This window comes from Echeneis naucrates, chromosome 7 (genome assembly GCF_900963305.1).
Source record: "Echeneis naucrates chromosome 7, fEcheNa1.1, whole genome shotgun sequence".
Taxonomy (NCBI): Eukaryota; Metazoa; Chordata; class Actinopteri; order Carangiformes; family Echeneidae; genus Echeneis; species Echeneis naucrates.
Window position 1 is genome coordinate 3,963,297 of NC_042517.1, and position 19,027 is coordinate 3,982,323.

Sequence of the window (19,027 nt, forward strand, 5' to 3'; positions counted from 1 at the left end):
CTGCTGACGCTGATCACTGAGGAGTTAAGGCCAGTCATAGAAAAAACATGAGAGTCGGCTGTGTTAATACCTCCACTGCCTCTTTAAGCATGTATTTAAGTAACATGCAGAGCCTCAGATTTCACACTGACACACTAACACACACTAACACACACACACACACACACACACTGTCCATGCTTGGAGCAGGTTGGCTTTGGGAGGGATGCTCTGAGTTTTTGCTGCCATCTAGTGACGAAAAGTGACGCTGCAACAACCATGAGCAGGCTGCTGACTAACAAAATTTTAAATAAACTTTGTTCAGTCACATCAGTTTGAGGTGTGCTACTGGAATTTAAATTAGCAATTGATCATTTATTTTCCCAATTAAACTACAAATATGTGGAATAGCAATTTCTCTTGCAAAGGTTATTCAATTCTGAGCTGTTGTTACTATAGCACATTATTGTTGTTCTTTTGTGTGACCTTTTTTTGTTCATGTCTGTGTTTTGTATTTTATTGCATAATTCCCCCTAACAATAAACAATAATGTCAATAAAAATGGCGCTTCTCTGCCAAAGGTGATTGATGGCAACACAATCTATTGACACTGAATCCTCGGATCATATAATAAAAGATTCATGCTGAAATAAAATACACACAAACGCACACCAACTTTGCATCCTTTTTGAAATGAGTATTTTATTGTTTTTATTTTTGTATCAAAAAAACCTTTTGACCACTTTAGGCAACAGTTAGCATGAGAATAGTCCTCACAGCTTTTAGATGGGAGTCGAAACTTGTCAGTCTTTTTTTTTGACAATCACACACCCCATTCACACAAGAGGAACACACAATCACATAGTGTACTGGAGTTAATTTGACGCAGTGGTCCCAAACCTTAGTCTATTAATAGAAAGCCAAGGACAATGGCTCAACAATAGGCAGCTTGTAATCATCATCACTTCAAAGATGGTACTATCGCAAGGCAAAGTCACGCGAACACAAAGGGCCACAATAAATCTACAGCCTCGCAAATAACTAGAGGAGGCTGCTCTGTTAAAATCTGATGAATGAAAGCGTCACTTAATTAGGCTTGAAACCACTGCTTTGGCGCAACTCTGAAGCAGGTTTATATTAAGACAGTGAAAAAAAGAAAAAGAATAAAATAAAGAAGGCAAAGAAATAACATCAGACATCTCATACACAGCAGCACGTCCTGTGTTACCAGAGGCAGCAAAACAAAGGACCGATTTTGTGTAAGAAGAGTCGGCACACTTATGCAGATTGGTGTCGATCGGACGTAGCTTAAAAAAGACATTTAAAGACCAGAGATGCGATACGATTGCATTTTACACACTCAAACAGGCACGACGACTCATCCCATGATGTCGATGATCTGCAGTGCATTTTTGCTCTATTGCGTTTTCCTACAAAGAGGCTCTCCGAAACATTTTGACCTCCTTTCTGATCACGTTTGTCACGATGGTCGGGAGAAAAAGCAGTGAATTGTGGATCTGTAACATCAGCACCTTTCAGGAATAAAATAAGTTTGCTTGCTAATATACTCAGGCCCACTACCCTTTTGATAATACAGTACATAAACATGTACATGCGCGCACACACACACACACACACACACACACACACACACACACGCCTTTCTGTCTCACGTGGACAAATGTAAAGTAGTCGTACACATACATACCACACACACACACACACACACACACACACACACAGACTGGACAAAAAATATACAAATTCAGGTTGTTATTGATCTGTTCCATAAATTAGTAACACATCATCTGATATAACTACTTTCAATAGCACAGGCTGTTGTTTTCTTTGACTTTTTAAATGCTGAATTCTTCTGATTAAATGTCACTCAGTTCAAGATCACCACCTCCTCCTCCTCCTCCTCACAGAACTGCTAATTAAAAGATGACTAGGAAAATCTATACTCTGGTATTTTATCATGACGTGACAAGACTGGCTACAAGGCATTACAGTGTAGCAGTATGAAAGAAATACCATTTCCTGTCACCCCCCCCCTCCTCCACCACCAAAAAAAAAAAAAGATAACAAAAAGGGCTGTGATACCTTCAAAACCACAAAAGACACATTACTCAAAGAAATAATATCATAGGCATTGCAACTACAGGTAAACTATTTTTTTTTTTTTGTTGTTGTTGTTTCGTTTTGTTTTTTTTGTTTTTTTGGTCAAATTAATTTTTTTTTTTAGACGTATCGACTGCATTAACTCGAGCAGCCCGAGGTGAGCAGGAGCAAACAACTCAGGCCAGTGCTAGTCTGCCGCCTTACCTTCATGTCTCAGCACAGCAGAGCCGCACTCGTGCCCCGAGTTTGTGATGTGCATACAGATCGAAAAAAAGCAGCAACCTTGGCCCTGTCTTGCACATTGCGAAATGCATATACAGTACACAAAAAAACAAGTATTTCCAGGATTATTAGGTCTATGTTTCAGCGGAGGATACTACCAGAGGCCTTCATTTGGCTTGACTACAGCACAGAGACTGTAATGGAAACTGAGCCAGTGAGTATCTAAACGTGCGCAGCTTCTTCGCGCGTGCTGCAAAAATGATTTGTGTTAGTGTTGAGAGCTTTATATACCACCAAACAAAAGGCTTATGTCACCATTCACCCGTTGTGTTTTCTGTTTGCTGCGCTGTGAATTAACAAAGCACTACTTGCCGTACTTCTCATCCACAAATGACTCCTACGCGCACACGTTATGTATTTCCATTAAGGCCGCATCTGTCACCCTCAACAGAATACATACAACGTTGCCTTGTAACTGTTCCCATATTACTCCTGGGGAGTGATCTGTGTGTGCTTTCAGCATCTCCCCTCCCTCATTTACTGTACTACTCAAGCTTATTCTCCACATAATTTAATGACAGTCACTACAAGAGATTGCAACCTGTAATCATCCTTGATGATAGCAGTAATAAATGCGAAATGTGTAATTTATTCATCTTAGATGAAGCTATTGTGCAAAATATCTGCAGAGAAGCTAACATTAAACTTCAGGAGGCAGTGGATTGGCTTCCCCCTCCGAGCAGGGCTCCCCTTGGCACTGCTCTTCAGGGAGGCTCTGCTGACAGCTCAAGGGCTTCTCCACCACTACCGCCGTGCGTTCCTCTGAGCACAGGATCACATCGGTCAAAGACTTGCGCAAACTCTGCCTGCAGGCAATCTTTTCAGGCTTAACCTCCTTGGACTCCTCCTCTCCTCCTCCCCGTTTCCCCTCCTCATGCTCACCTCCACCTGAATCTTTTTCTGTCACCGAGCGCTCCTCTTGCTCAGCCTCCTCCGCTTTGGGCAGCGTTTCAAAGGCTCCAGGCTCTATGGGGCTGAGCTGATAGTAGAGCAGAGAGGTGGAGTCTCTAAGGAGGTCAGAGGGGCTCTCCTCCTGGTTGTCAGTGATGCACAGCACTGTGGCCCCGGTGGGGAACGGACCCTGCAGGAGGACCTGCTCCACACCCGGCACCTCGGCCTGCTCGGGCAGAAGACAGATGGGCTGCTCTGTGAGACCTCCAGCTGCCATCTCCTGCTGCACCGCCTCCCCTTCAGCTTCTTCCCTCTCCCTCCTCTCCTGCTCCTCGGCGCTCTGCAGGTGCAACACAGCCGTCTCATTCTCTCGCTCCAGTATGTCCTGCTCTGCCAGGAGATCCTGCACCTCCACCACCGTCTGGACCTCGCTCTCCTCCAGCTCGGAGTCCAGGCCAGCGACAGAGGACAGGTCGGGGGAAGTGGGGCAGGTGGAAGTGGGGGAGGACACCGGGTCAGACTCGGCGTACTGCTCCCCGGTCCCCTGGATGAGCATCCTTCTCTTCTCCAGGTCCAACTTCATGATGGTGTGCAGGTAGTGAGTTCTCACGCGTAGAGGGTTGAACTCGATACGACCAGCTACGTTGCCGCAGCCGTCCCTGGAGCAGCCACAGGGGAAAGACATGCGATCCACCTGAGGGCGAGCAGAGAGATCTGCTTTACATTCACTTCCTCACAACAGGAAGAATTAAATGATTTATTTCTCTGCGTTTCTACACATAAGTACTATAAATTCAACCTTTTTTTAAAAATCAAAATAAGGATTCCAATCATGCAACAACTCTGTCTTCACTGCCATTACAGGCAGGCACAACGTTGATGTGGGGAAACAACCAGTATCTCTTTTGAAGCTTTCGTATGTTCATTTCTAACGTTTGGTGAAAGGAAATTTAAAAAATAAAAATAAAAGGAGAGAAATGATGTGCATATCATAGTATAATAACTCATTCAATGCATCGGCCGTGTTGATGCATTGATTTTAAATTCTACTATTTGCATTGTGCTGATGAGTGAAAAACCAGAGCGCTTCTGTTTCAACGAATCAATGTGGCTGCAGCTTCCATCAGAAGGAAAAGTCTGAACTGACTGAAATAATAAAATCTGTCCTGACCACTGTGGGCATGAACAAACAATCCTTTAATGTAGTTCTATTCCCGTAACGTCCTTCTCAACATTCTCACTGCAGTACACCGGATTTCAATAAATGGAGGAAAGAGGGAGTGACTAGACCTCATGAAGCATCCTGCTTTATAAAGCACATACAAACTTTTAATCTGCAGCAAAAACATGAGAGCAGCCACAGTTTAAGGGAACAGCTCATACTGTTACCTTCAACTCATACTTTCTAACTCTCCCTGCAAAAACTGAATGTTCACATATACACACTGGCGGCCAAATCAAGTTGTTGTAAATTTAATAATGCCGTAATTCGATAAAAAGGTTTGTTAAACAGTTCAATGGTTGGACATTTTTCAAAAAGTTGATATTTTGACAGGAGTTATTAACCTAATTTATGATGGCTGCCTTACCCCAGTAAGCTACTGTGCTGCAGCAAGAGACTGAAGCAGCTACAGGGAATTTAGCGAGCATTCATTTTGGTTTTGTCTTATATGATGTACATCTGCGCTGCCTACTGTGACAAATCAAATATCTTGAGTGAGCAAAGCCAGTGGGAAAATAAAGTCTAACACATACAACAGGATTTCAGTGTGGGCTGGATCTTATCGAGCAGAGCATACTGACACATCCTGAGACTCAGAAAGCTGCATACTGCCTCTCGTCTTTCTGCACAGCCACACAGACGGGCCAACGATCATTACCTGGCACTTAATGCCAGCCTGGCTGCAGCCGCAGTGTCGGGGGTCACAGTATAAACGGCAGTCGCAGCCACATTCCTCTCGTGAGAGGCGGATGGCTCTGAGCTCGGCTTTCTCCCGAGCGTCTATGCGTGCGATGCCAGACGCTCGCAGGAGGGCCCGCCGCCGCTTTGTGGGCAGGGGCTGGAGGAAGAAGCAGTCGTCCACCTCCACCCCGTCCACGTCGAGGTCTTCGTCCGAGACATCCTCCAGAGTCAGCAGGTCGGCCTGAGCGCACTCCACTGTGCCGTTCCTCGTCAGCTGCGAATGACAGATAGCAGAGCTGTGAGCTGAGAACAATGGGTGACCAATTTTTCTATTTCAAGTTCAAGTGTCTGGTCATTATCCCAAAGACTGATCCTTCAAAAACAGATTAATCTCCCTTAATTCACAGAAAGACCTCCCAAAGCTCTACAGCAGATGAAGGGGTTCAGTATCCTTCATTTTAAGTACCACAACGTAAAAACATAGAAGAATTATCACCAAAACAAGAGCTGAACAAGATGCTGAATAATATGCATATTGCGTCACTTTTGCACATATTTCCAGTGAAAATTGTTTCAAAATTATGATTATGCTGCTGATGATGTGATTTCTGGTAGGTACCAAACAAATACTTTCCTTTGAATCTGTAGCCAGACGAAACTGTATTCATGGCGTGTATTTAAAAAAAACATGACATCTTTTTTTTTTTGGATGCGGAGCTTGGCCACAATGTGATACTATTTCAATCACTCTAACCAAAATTGGTTTTAAATGCAGTGCAGATTAAATAATTCCTTGTGATTCATGTTATTATAGGTTATTATTAGATTGGTAGTAAGGGTGCATTATCCAAAATATCTCTTTTTCAAGTAAGAACATTGATCAAATAGAAACAGATAGTAGAAAAGGACTAAAAATTTTCGATGAATCAGAAATTATAGATCACATGCAAAAATACTAAAACTGAAGAGCAACTGATGTAATCCACAGATGAACCCCACACAAAGTCTGGATGTACCTTCATCTTGCGGGCGTTGAGCTTCTCCTGGCGCAGGTGTTGGCGTAAAGTGTGCTTGTGGCTGGTTTCCTGTTCACGTGCAAACTCGCCCAGCGTGTAGTGTCTGATGGAGGAGTGGTGGCGGGCCATGCCCAGGGAGCTGCCCCCTTGGCTGGGCACGCTGGTGAAGCCCTGCCGCCGGGGGAAGTAGTACACCGTCACCACGTCAAAACGTACACGCTTCCCACCTGGCGACGGCTTGTGCTGTCTGAGGATGGAGGTGGCTGAGGTCGGGGGGGGGGGGGGGGGACAGATATGGAGTGCAGCGTTAGACATGAGTAATGGCTGAGCATGCCTTTTTTTCTAATGAGTGGGCTTTAGAGTACATTGCACTTCAATTGTGTGGTTCCTCACGGGTAAATGCAGTGCTGGAGGGGGGGTTGAGGCTGTCACAGCTGTCTGCGCTGTCACTGCTGGAGATGTCATCGTCAGAGTCCTTAGGTGTAGAGAATGGAGAGCTGTTGTCCACCTCTTCATATCGTCGTTTGAGGCTGAGGGACGAACCTGCCTCCATGGAAACTTGGTGTCTGGAGGTGGGGGCAGAGAGCAACACAAGTCCAGCACATGCAACAAAATCTGCACTGCAAAACGTGTTTTGTTTTGGTTTTTTTTTTGGAAGAATTGTGAAATGAAACAAATCCCACCTGTCTGTAAACTCTTTTCAATCAGAGAGAGGTATCGTTTGGGTCAAACTGAACACAGAAAACCAAAAGGTGACATCAGCTGTTTGGTTCTGCCTCCTTTAATCTGTATTCAAGCTCCATCATCATCCACCCCCCCCCCCCCCCCACCACCACCACCACCTCACATCTCACAAATCCTACTTTGAAACCATCAAGTCTAGAAACGTCACCATAGCAACTAGGCAAGCACGATTTATGTGAACAGCCTTGAAGCAAATGATCTGTAAGGTTTCACATCATTATTTTTTTTTTCCCCCACAAGTCTACTGTAAGCATTGCAGAAGTGGGGGGGGGGTCAACATGACTGAATGTGGAAGATGGAGCTGATCAATCTCATCAGCCGGAGAGGTCACACAAGGTGAATGAATGAATGAATGAATGAATGTTTTTTGTTTGTTTTGTGTTTATGGTGCATCTCACAGACTTTACTATTTTCAAGGCTTATTACACATAAATGAAAAATATTATATTTTTTCATCCAGACACAGTGTGCATGTCAAAAACTGAACCTTTAGCTTGTTATATCAGCCTCCACTGCAGAGAGACGTCTCCAGGTAATTACTCATTTATTACATAACTCCACATCTGTATTCTTCTTCTTCTTCTTCTCTTTTTAAACCTGCACCAGGGTTAACGTGTCACATGATACAACAGTCACACATTAAATGAGCCATTATCCATTATTGTGGCTCCGTTTCTGTATCTGATTGGATCAATATTGAACACTTCTATAAAAATGAACAGTGCAGTGTGTCCTTTGGCTTAACTGAGAGATGATGTCACATACAGAACAAATGCTGCTCTGTAGATAGTGAATATTAAAGCAACTGCTGCGTCCAGAGTGATTTCAAAGTCTTCAAATTTGATATAAAACGTCAAAGGAACACCGTCAGAGGTGAAATCAGGAAAGAAGGTCTGATGATAATGTGGATATCAGGGAATGAGGTTCTCAACTGAATTTAACCCCCCCAGAGAGGCTCCGATGAGCAAGCGCAGTTTCTAAGTGCATTTACTGGATTGGATTTTCAGCTGAGGACTCCAATGTTCAGTTCAAACTGAGGCTGAGGCTGGATTTGGATAAGTAGGTTCATTTCTCTTGAGGAGAAAAAAAAAAAAAAATCAGAGTCACCCTGCTGTTCCTTTAAGGACTTGGCCGGTGTGAGGAAGGCCACAGTGTGTTTAAAGACAAACTGTGACTTAGTGCTGCTCCCCTTCAGGGACATGCAGTGAGGATGAGCTATTTGTTTAACTGTGTGTGCAGACTGGCTGTATTAGGGGGGAGAAAGGTTGGATGTCAGTGTGACAGCCAGGAAAAGGCCCCTCTCTCTCTCTCTCTCTCTCTCTCTCTCTCTCTCTCTCTCTCTTCCTCTCTCGCTTTTCTTCTTCTTCGTTTTTTTTTCTGCACACACATGCACGCACACAATGGTAAATGAAATACTAAACCCTCTTACCTGGGGCAGAAACAGGGACCCTTATTCCAACCAACCGAGCTGCACATCAATCTTTCAACGCCCTGCGAGATGCAGCTCTTTCTTTTTCTCCTTCTTCTTTTTCTTTTTTGTGCCAAAAAAATCGAGAATCCAGACTGCGACCTAACAAACAAACAAACAAACAAACAAACAAACCAAAAAAAAAAAACAACCCCTGCCTGATTGTCAATCTGCAGCAGTCGGATCGGACTATAAGAGGCGGACTCGGGGCTCCATGCTCATTGTTCTGCAGCGGGGAGGATCGAGCAGGAAAACGGGAGCTGCCGATCGGACCTGCTGCTTTTTATTTAAACGTTGCATGCCTGTCTATTTAAAGGACAGACCGGACGGACGTCATATGATTAGCTGCGATTTATTTCCCAACATATTCGGTGCAGCGTCAGTAACCGAAAGCGTCTTTATCTTCCTGCTGCCCGGCTTTGAATGGCTCCGATGGAGAAATCCGCTGACATCTGTGTTGGTTTATCCTTCTCTCTCTCTCTCTCTCTTTTTTGTCCTCACCGGGGCGGGTTCAGTTCAGTCGGCCGGGCTCACCTCGCTGTCTTTCCGCCCCCCTTCTTCCTCCTCCTCCTCCTCCTCCTCCTCCTCCCCCCCGGCTTTGTAAAAACCCGAATATCGGGCCGGTTTGTGCAAAAAATGTTGCCAGGTCTGCGCAGAGAAAGACGCCTTTCCTCCCGTTTGGTCCCGGCCTCGTTTGTCACAATGTAACAATGGAGGAAGAAATTCTTCCCCGTGGCTGTATATATACTTATTGTGACATCACAAGCATGCTCTGCACCGGGGCATGCTGGGAAATTGAGTGAATGCCCTCCCACCGCTCTCCTTTGGCTCCTTTGTTCATTTTAGAGTCCTCTGTAGTGGACATTAGCTGTGCAGATTTCCTCTCTGCATGTCCTGTTGTCCACTGCAGTGCATGTGTTATAACATTTTAATAAAGTTTAGTTTGTTTTTGTTTTTTTCCTTTAAGACGTGTTCTTTTCCAGCCGCATTTAGTTTATCCCCAAAAAGTCAAAATGAAAACACTTTATAAAAAAAAAAAAAAAAAAAAGGATATTAAGCAAAAGCAGATATGAACCATTTGAGGATGGTGTCAGGATCATGTTCATTTATAAGGATCCAAACAAAGACGAAGTTAAATGTAAATAATTTCAACTCAACCATTTGGCACACTTTGAGGAAACATTTAGGAGGCAGTAAAAAAAAAAAAAAAAAAAAAAAGAATCTAGCTCTGCAAGAACAGAAACAGATGGTGACTTGGTACATGGGCACGTATTTTAATAATGCTGATGAGATGCAGGCAAAGATGGCTATCTAAAATGTCAAACTATCGTTTTCATGTAAGCGGTACAATGGACTGAACATAAACTACCCATATCTTTTCACATGCAGCCGTCTCTGAATTCAACAATTCAGTACATGTGTTAGTATTTCATGGTGGTGAAAAAATATCAGACAGTTGGGGAAAAGAAAAAGTTTAAAAATAAAAAAATACTTTGAAAATAAAACATGATTCGTCACATAAGCATTTTAAAACAATGATCTACTTAAAAAAAAAAAAAAAGAAAAATGTTGGTAAATGGCCACAAAAATGTTGCTGAACAAACCAACAGGGGCAAGAAGCACCGGAGCTGCTGTCTCCAAGGACCAGAGACAGTCTGCTGGTGCCATCACTAATACAGACAGTGTTTCATTCATCTTTCAAGATTTCTAAGTAAGAGTGCCAGTGCGCTCTCTACACTAACTATGAGGTCCTAACGGTGTACGGAAACCCGGGAAAACTCTTTTTTTTCTCTCAAACGTAGTCATACAAAACAATGAAAGACTGAGATTCTGAACCGTCAAAGCATTTCTAGAAGCACAGTTGGAGTCCAACTGTTTCCCTTAATGTCCTGATTGCTTATTTCAACGCCTCTCGTGTTTATATGATGTTACGGTGGGATTGTGTTACTGATACCAAGCTTCATCAGACAGGCATAAATAGATCCTGTGAGGCAACTTAGTAAAAACACGAGCAATCATACTGCAGTACACAATCAGCTTCTGCCATTCTAACGGTAGCTTTGAATTATTTCTTTTCTATTTTTGGTTGTTGTTTTTTTTTTTTTCCTCTCCTAAGGAGACAACAAACTGTTGATTCTGTAGCACAGGGCTTTGGCACACCAGATGTTCAACAAATAAACAGTGATAGCAGCTGTAGTGCCACAAACCCATTACATGACACACAAGCGACAAGGGAAAACGCAACCATTTAAGGGAGGCAATGGCGGGGCGAGAGGGAGAATGTTACTTCACTGTGGTAACACAGTCGTCCCCTCAACGGTAAGACAATAAGGTATAGAGAGGAGAGGCCCGGGTGCTTCAGTCGCATGGTCCTCCTTGCAGCCTCAAAGTTAGTTTTTTTTTTGGGGGGGGGGCATCGCCACATATTCCAAGAACATCGAGGAGCATGATGCTTTAGAGGGGCTGACCAGATCGAGTTGAAAGAAAGGCTACATTATTCTCCTGCCCGGTATTCACTTCAGGATGATGTGGTAGCCATCATTTGTGTCATCTGGAAAGGAGAGGCAAAGATAGTTTTAAAAATACATTTGTGATGATAAAGCTCTTCAAAGCTTTCTTTTCTGTTTCTGTACTAAATACAGAAACAAATAAATCAGCATTATTATTATTTTTTTTTTTTTTAAATCACTGTCACGCTAATGTACCTTTCATTGTGTCCAAAACAAAACATACTTCATCCTGGAAATTTTGGATCAGCTGTTAAAAAAAAAGAAAAGGAAAAAAAATTTGTTTCTGGAGCCGTCAAAGGATATTTGAAAATGTAGCCTTGATATAGTCAGAGAGCACAGAACAGAAAAATCTTACCTCATCACTGACAAGCACATGAATGCCAGTCGGACCCTGTTTAAATATCTGATTTATCTGTCTGGGCGAGATGTTGAAGAGCTGAGCAATCTTCTCTGTCAGCTCACCAGCCGTGAGCTCCTCCAGGTAGATGGCGTGATATACTGCGTCCAAACAGAAAGGCAGGCACAATGAAAAATACTCAGCCTCTCTTTTTTTTTTTTGCCATTACTACACAGAAAAAAGCTGCATTAAATAGACAAGTGATAGCATGATCACAGAAAATTTCAATCCACAATAGAAAGCGCTGTATTCTGTGTGGTTGAAATATACTTTGGACAAAAACACAACATAAACCAGAGTCCACTATCGCATACCAACTCTTGACGCTTCACCAACAGCAACAACAGCTTGGCTGATGAGAGCAGGGAAGTAGGCATGAGCAGCAAACTCTAGATATCCTTAAACTTTCAAGACCTTGCTTGGGAACATTTAGAAAATATGTTCTTTCACTTTCTTCCTGAAAGTAAAGAGTAAATATGAAGCTAGATTGGAGCTGATGAGATAAACACAAAGACTGAAAACAAAGAAAAACCTTGTATGGCTACATGAGAGGGCAACAAAGTGCCAGCACCTGGTTTAGCCACTTATCAACACATTATATTTCTGGTTTATGTAAACGGTGTTTAAAAAAACAAAACAAAAAAAACCATCAGATTGTGGTTTGAAAGAGGCTTGTGTAGGATGTAGGACTAAATCAATGCCAGCTGCAGTGACGTCAGCAGAAATAGATCCAGTACAGGCAACATGGCTCCTTTGCCAAGTGATGACAGCGATGCCCAGCCCAGTAACAGCTGCACATCACCAAGGATGGTGCCAAAATATTTAAAAGCAGTATTTGACAGTTCTCGTTTATATGAACGGATATTACTCCACATTGATACTGTGACATTATGACATGCCTAAAAATGCCTTCTCCCAGCTCAACTGTCGAATCATCCAGTCATGTCTCTGCCTCATCAGGGGCGATTACTTTATTCACTTTTTCCAAAGCAGACATGAAAACATGGACTCACCAAAGAAAGTATTGGGGGCAGCATCTCCATTCTCATGTTTTGTTTGCTGCTCCCGTGACTGCTGAGACTCCTGGCAAACGTAGATGGTCAGCCTTGGACGTACCACGCTGTAAAAAGCCACAACCGCACAGAGAAATTAACAACAAAAAAAAAAAAAAACTGTTTAGGCAGCCTTTCTTGATATCATCTGTTAAATGAGAGGTTTTCAGGCAGGATGACATTAATTTAGACCCACCGTCCCTTCAGTGCATTAAAGAGTCTTATACCATCTGCTGGCCCACAGATCTGAATGACATCCTCCCTGGTCAGCTTCAACAGGTCTGCCCCTGGTACACAGAAACAACACTTCGTTCAGGAGCCTAAATAATATCCCTCTACTTATGAACCAAAAATCACACATCGATTTTGGTCTGGATTATCTAACAGTTTACGTGTCACAGGAGAGGTCACTGCAGAAGGTCAGCTACAGACTCGTCTGCAGCCGGCAGTGACTTTCTCAATTTAAGACAATTTTTGTAATTTCACACTTCACCGGAAGCAACTAAATTCTTCAACTTAACTTCTTATGAATTGGTGACACTGGTGGCCATGACACAATACAAAAATCAGTGATTATATTTTTGTATTCAGGAGCCATTGTACCTGAGAAGTTGGTGAAGAGCCGACAGAAGGGTGAGAAGCGATTTCTGTGAAGCCACTGTTGTGCATCCTGGGGGGTTGCCGCGGGTAACAAATTCTGAAAAGAGGAAAAAAACAAAAACAAGACAAAACACACGTCAAGACACAACTGCAACAAGTGCAATCTCTCATTATGTCTGTGTCAATATTAAAGGTTTTCCATTTTGTTGTGTTGTGCAAATGTATCATTAGAGTTATTATACCCTCTGCCGTGGGCTCAGAGTGTTCAAAAATACAAAATGAAAAGTAGCAGACAGTCGATGGTCACTAATCAAGCAATACAGGCCATGCTGCATTCCCCTCAGGGACCAACAGCAGGACGGCACAGATTAAACTGCCTAAATAGAGTCGAGGTTTTACAGTTTTACAGACAGGCTCATTATGAAGGCGATGGACAGTGAGAAGAGAAAGAGTGAGTGCTTTTGGACATAAGCTCTGAAAGAATCATGTCATGTAACATTAAACATGAAAAGAAAGTGTAATTAAACACAGACACACAAAAAAACAAAACAAACTTAAAGCAATTAGGCAAAAAAAAGGAGGAAAGATTAAGACCAAAAGTGAATTGCTGTTTAGCTTTTTAATCCAAATTAACCAGGAGTTAATTTATTAGTGGGTAAAAATTATGTAGCAGTTTAATTTGCACAGGCGTTAGTTTGTTCATCTTTATTCATTCTTTGTGGTTACGTCCCCCTCCTTTCATTGGTGTATGCGAATGTGCATGAAATATCAGTTAGACTGCTGTCTAATGAAACAGCATGTACAGGCTGAAATATTCTGACATTTTGTTTTCAGGTTGAGTTTGGTTTAAGAGAGGCATTGAAACATTGGCTTCCTAAGACGCAGCTGAAACAAGGAAAGGTTTCAGTGTCGGGATTTGAATTTGTATTATTTTTTGATTCATTCATGTCATAAGACAGGTTTGACTGATTTTTGCCTAATTGTTTCCGAGGTATGTTGGTGAATCTACTAGGAAGAAGATGTTTAATTCCTAGATGCCAGCTGTGAACATTATTATGCAGTGATTCAGTGAGGCAGGAGGCAGCAGGCAGCTAGACAGTGATATAAATACACAGTGAAAACACACGTGTACTTACATCTACAACCTGAACAACAGGCTCCGGCTGATGGCTTGGTGAGCCATTTCTGAAAGAGGAAGATAAAGTCAGAATTCAAGATGAATTCATAAAGCCGAATGTTCATACACAAAGAAAGATGTGTCCCTCTAAACACTATGTATAAAAATTATATATAACTTTAACTATATAGGCTGTTACACACATACCCTTCTGCAACTGGAAAGCTATTGTGTGTGCTGTTAAAACCAGGAGACGGAGAGTTGTTGACGTATGTAGCCTCAGGCCAGGGAGAGCACTGCAAAAGAGCAACTACTGTTACTGTGGCATCCAAATAACCCTGCAAATACATTTACGTTGCAATGAGTTACAAACTGCAGCTCCCCCTTTAAATGCTTCCATCAATATGTCTTAGTTTTCTGTGTGCCAAATTCCACATCGTAGTTTTGCATGATACGTTGGAATCTGGGTTAAATGATAAGCTGTTTAATCAGCTGGGTGACAGATACAAGGTTAACTGTTCACTGTTTCATATAGGATGAATTATCAATTGTTTCTCAAGAAAATGTATCAAACTTTCTGCAGCAACAGCTTCTTTGTTGCTTTTCTCTGTGTGGTATGTGTCACAGTAAAGTCACCTTCGGTTCTGGGAAACAAAAAAACAAAAAACAAAAACAAAAACAAAAAACAAGCAAGCAAAAAACCCAATAACATTTCTTTTTTTCCCCATTACACCAGCAATAAATAAATAAACTAATTCATCCTTAACTGATGAAAAAAATCATTATTAATAGCTCTGCTGTACTGGGTGTCTACAATTAAACTTTCTATTTAATTTTTCTAATTTTGAGGGGAAAATTATATTTTTCTTTCTCACGTCACTGTATGAAGTCCTTTTGATGAGCCCTCTCTCTATCACGTGATTATTTGTGTCTTTTAGTAAATACTAACCTCTGTCAGGATAGTGGTTTCATAGGATGGCTGGTATTTTTCCTTTTCCTGGGGTGCCCTCTTCTCCATCTTCTCCCTGTCCGTCTTCTGCTTTCTGTCTGCACCTTTGGGCTGAAACAGGTCATGTGGGGGGTCATCATGGTGTCGGTCACGAACAACCCGAAACTAAAATACGAAATGTTCATCAGTCCCCTCACCTTGAAGACTTTGACCTGACAAGAGGCCGAGTGGAGGTGTTCCGTGTACTCCCCATTCTCATTCTCTTTAAAAGTGTCGATCTGGATGCGGAAAGGCACGCCCTTTTCTCCTCCGTGCTTGCGCATGGTGAATTCTGTGCTGATGCAGTGAACCTAAAAAAAGTAAATGAATATAAAAAGATCCATATGGGAAGGATGACATAATGTAAACCTCAGTACTGCGAAATCAATACGTAAATACATTTCTGTATTAGCGATTACTGCCTACAGAACAATAGTCAGTTCATTTGCCATTTCGCCCAGCAGAATGGATAAGTACACTAAATGTTAACAACCTTAGCGCCATGGTGCGAAAGTGCTGTAAATTGCCTGAGATTACTGCCATTGCTTTTACTGAATGAAAGTAATTCAGGAAAAAAACAGAGTTGTTCATCATGCTACCTGGATAAAAACTGAGGTTCTTTTTGATGGGTCCCAAAGGAACTCCACAGTGTTTAGCTGAGTAGGGTTAGCCCTTGGGTCGATTATGCCGACTGACATGGGGATATCTGCAACGGATCAATGCAAAAAAGGCTGTTATCCAAACAGTTTTTAATGCACGCCATTCTCTCTCTGCGTTTAAGTTCAATTCAACAGTTGATATCCTGAGTTTCTCTTAAATTTGAAAAAATTTGGTCCATTAATAGACATACAAAGTTACACTGCTATATTTTCGCCACACAATTCCAATATAATGAAGAAGAACCAGAACATCTGGAACCTTAAACCGTCATCTTTCATTCAGTACTCACCCAGGTCCAGGATGCGATCCCCAGGTCTGTTCCAGCGCCAGCCCTCCAGCTGCTGGTGCTCTGTGTACTGAAGTCGTCGGTCGTGAAACACCACACGAATAATGCTCTGAAATTCAGAAAGGTTCACATATATATTTTTATACAAAGGTTTTGCCAGATAGTCACAAAACTGTAGAAATGTGTTTGTGTGTAATCTTACCTTCACCATTTTGCCAGTGATTTCCGGAAGTTCCCCGATTTTCCGATTGTCAAGCATTCTAATTTCATAGGACTGACCTTTAAAGACAAATCCACATCAGAAATAAATTCATCTCAGTTCCCACCAGGTGGTCAGAAGACAAATACTCATACTAATCACAACAACGCAATATTTGTACTTCCCTTTATAGCAATATAAAGTATGTTAACCATGGAAACAATAACATCACTATGCATCATGATCAGTTCCATATTGACAGTCTGCTTCAACCTCTCTGAACATTTATGGTTATACAGATGATAAAATATGGGAGCTGAATATCAGTGTGATAGTTTTAAAGCTCAAGACATTTTCGTAAATCTGAAAAGACCACGATTCAGACGCTAACCTTGGTTGAGGTAGGTGAGTGTTTCATCATGCAGTTTAACAGCCGGTGAGGTAGCTGCACACAGAACATACTGAAAGGGAAGGATCTTGTTTTCAGTGTCTGGAGGAAGGTTGGACTCCTCCTGCTTGAAGATGGGAAGGGCAAGTACATCGCTGAAGAGCAGAGACAAAGGTACAAAACTCTCAGCAAGCTGCAGGCACTGCCTTGTCACAAAACAAGACTACAGACAATAAATATTGTGTAACTCATAACTTTCAAGTTAACGATACAAATTTTAACATGGTGGTAATTTAGGGAATGCCATTAAACACTTAGGATATCTAGCCAGCATCTCATTGGAGGCATCTCAACAAAGGAATTTCAGGGAACAAGCAGGCACTTTGCTGCTCGTTCAGTGTCATAACAGAACACTTAACCTGCCAGAGAAGGACACAAAAGAGAGCTCTTTCTCTAGCAGAGCAAAGTGCTTCAGTCAGCGAACCCTTAATGGATTTCACTTGATTTCCATGATGAAAAACTGAAAATAAAGATCTTAAATATTTATCTGGACTGTAAGCCTCACAAATTAAACCCTGCACTCCCTAATAGATAGTTATACTCAGTATTCAGGACTTTGCTGCATCATCTTCTTCTTCATCACATACTTTAACAGTGTTCTTCACTTCACCTTGCATGTGGTTATTAATTTGATATTCTATTTTTCCGTACAGGGTCTCTCAAAAATACCTTGAGGAAAAAACACTGATAAAGAGCAGGTTTGAGAGTGAATTTACCAGAAAAATAACAAACAATGTAAGATGAAAAATCTGTGCTGATACATAACCATTTTGATTATAAATTCAACTTTCAATTGTTTTTTCCAATTCATTGATTTGTCAAAATTCTCATAGCCTACGTGTAATGACATGAAATGATTGTTTTGTCTAACAAGGAGTTCAAAATCAAATATATTGGCTTTGTTCTACTATCAAGACAGAAAAGGCAAAAGATTTTCAGATTTGAGCAACTGAAATGGTAATTGTCTTTGTACTTTTGACTGTTCACAAACGTGATTCCTTGAACTACTGAATAACTTGAATTGTTACTGTAATATTGTTGAACTGACACAGATCACCCTTTTACTGTCACTGTTCATATTAATCAATCATATTAATCATGATACATACATAAGTCGCAAATCAGATGTCGATGGCGCCACAGCAGCTGCACATTTTAAGACCAAAGGTCAAACTGTACCTCATGCTGTATGCCCCCGCACCAAGCTCCTGTCCAATACCCGAGAGACTGGCATCAAAGTCCTGGACCAGTCCGGACTCGATCACTTCATCCGTGAGAGGTAACTTGAGAGCCCACGCCATGATGATGATGGTGGTGGTGTGCAGATTTTAAAGGTCTGGTTAAAACTTAAGACAAAGTTTTACAACTGTGTCTCACAGCCGTCCGATCTTTAAAAGGAGAGAAAGTGGCACAAGAAGGTAGTAAACATCATCATCATCATCATCTAGTTAGGCTCAAACTGTGCACGCAGTGAAAACACAAGGAACATCTGGACGTTTGATTTGCACAAACAGAAACAGCACAAGGGCTCAAAACAGCTGATCATCTTTGAGGGCGACGCAGAGCTTCTCCTGGGTCTCTGCACCTGCACACGTTTTATGGCTCCGTGAAATCCAAACATGTGGTGAGCCGAGCTGCACAACTACGAGACTTTACTCCTTTGCATGCAATAAAAAATTAATAAATAAATAAACAAAAAAAACACGCTTACCTTCAAGTGAGAGACGCGTAGTTACTTGGTGACACTGCGACAATTTCACGCCATCATGTCGCGCTCCTTCGTGTTCGCACTAAAATAAACATGTCGAGCTAAACTGTTAGCTAGCGACGTAGCCTGCCAGCGGGATGCTGCTCCTCCTCGGCCGCAGTTATTGAGGATTTACGGCGAAAAATGACTCCTCTCAGGCATATCCGCAAGTAGAAATGTGTTAAATTATCTCTGTTTCCTTATTATGTGTGTGCGTATTTATGCCGTGCTTTTGTTTGTTTATCTGTCTCCGTCAGGAAAAGGAGCCGCCGTAATTTCCGGCTTTTTCTTCTTCTTCGTGCGATTTTGAGGTAAGCGCACTGAAGGCTGGCGCCATTACTGCCCCCAACCGGTTACATCCGGAAACACATGACATTTTATCTGTCAGTCAGTCAGTCAGTCAGTCTGTCAGTCTGTCTTTCTGTCAGTCAGTCTGTCTGTCTGTCTGTCTGTCTAAGTAGGTGCAAGGTGAATCCAGGCGTGACTGAAAGTGATTTGGTACTTTTAAAAATAAGAAAACATCCTCTTGTTGTGGAAGTCTGCGGTTACTATCAACTACTGCTGTTTAGACAGAAGATATATTAATACAGAACAAAAGCAAGTGATTAGTAAAGACATG

At 42.0% G+C, this 19,027-nt stretch overlaps 2 protein-coding genes across 3 annotated transcripts; both read right to left on the bottom strand.

The window, feature by feature from the left end:
- Positions 1–2,174: 2,174 nt before the first annotated feature.
- On the bottom strand, positions 2,175–8,930 carry csrnp2 (cysteine-serine-rich nuclear protein 2). 2 transcript variants are annotated; one of them, XM_029506604.1, is made up of 5 exons: positions 8,366–8,930; positions 6,586–6,758; positions 6,193–6,455; positions 5,154–5,450; positions 2,175–3,967 (listed from the first exon to the last, which is right to left on the bottom strand). In XM_029506604.1, exons 1-5 carry the CDS (start codon positions 8,410–8,412, stop codon positions 3,023–3,025), a joined length of 1,725 nt encoding a protein of 574 aa, XP_029362464.1. In that variant the 5' UTR covers positions 8,413–8,930; the 3' UTR covers positions 2,175–3,022. The 2 variants fall into 2 exon arrangements, with proteins under 2 accessions (XP_029362464.1, XP_029362465.1); XM_029506605.1 differs by having other exon boundaries at positions 6,558–6,758.
- Positions 8,931–10,432: 1,502 nt separating this feature from the next.
- tfcp2 (transcription factor CP2) lies at positions 10,433–18,668 on the bottom strand. Its single transcript, XM_029505896.1, has 16 exons — positions 18,373–18,668; positions 17,841–18,049; positions 16,605–16,756; positions 16,217–16,293; positions 16,018–16,123; positions 15,668–15,774; positions 15,227–15,379; positions 15,030–15,140; positions 14,288–14,376; positions 14,100–14,148; positions 12,967–13,060; positions 12,560–12,650; positions 12,325–12,431; positions 11,270–11,412; positions 11,110–11,161; positions 10,433–10,955 (listed from the first exon to the last, which is right to left on the bottom strand). The coding sequence occupies exons 2-16, from the start codon at positions 17,960–17,962 to the stop codon at positions 10,918–10,920; spliced, it is 1,491 nt and encodes a 496-aa protein (XP_029361756.1). The 5' UTR covers positions 17,963–18,049; positions 18,373–18,668; the 3' UTR covers positions 10,433–10,917.
- Between the last annotated feature and the right edge of the window lie 359 nt (positions 18,669–19,027).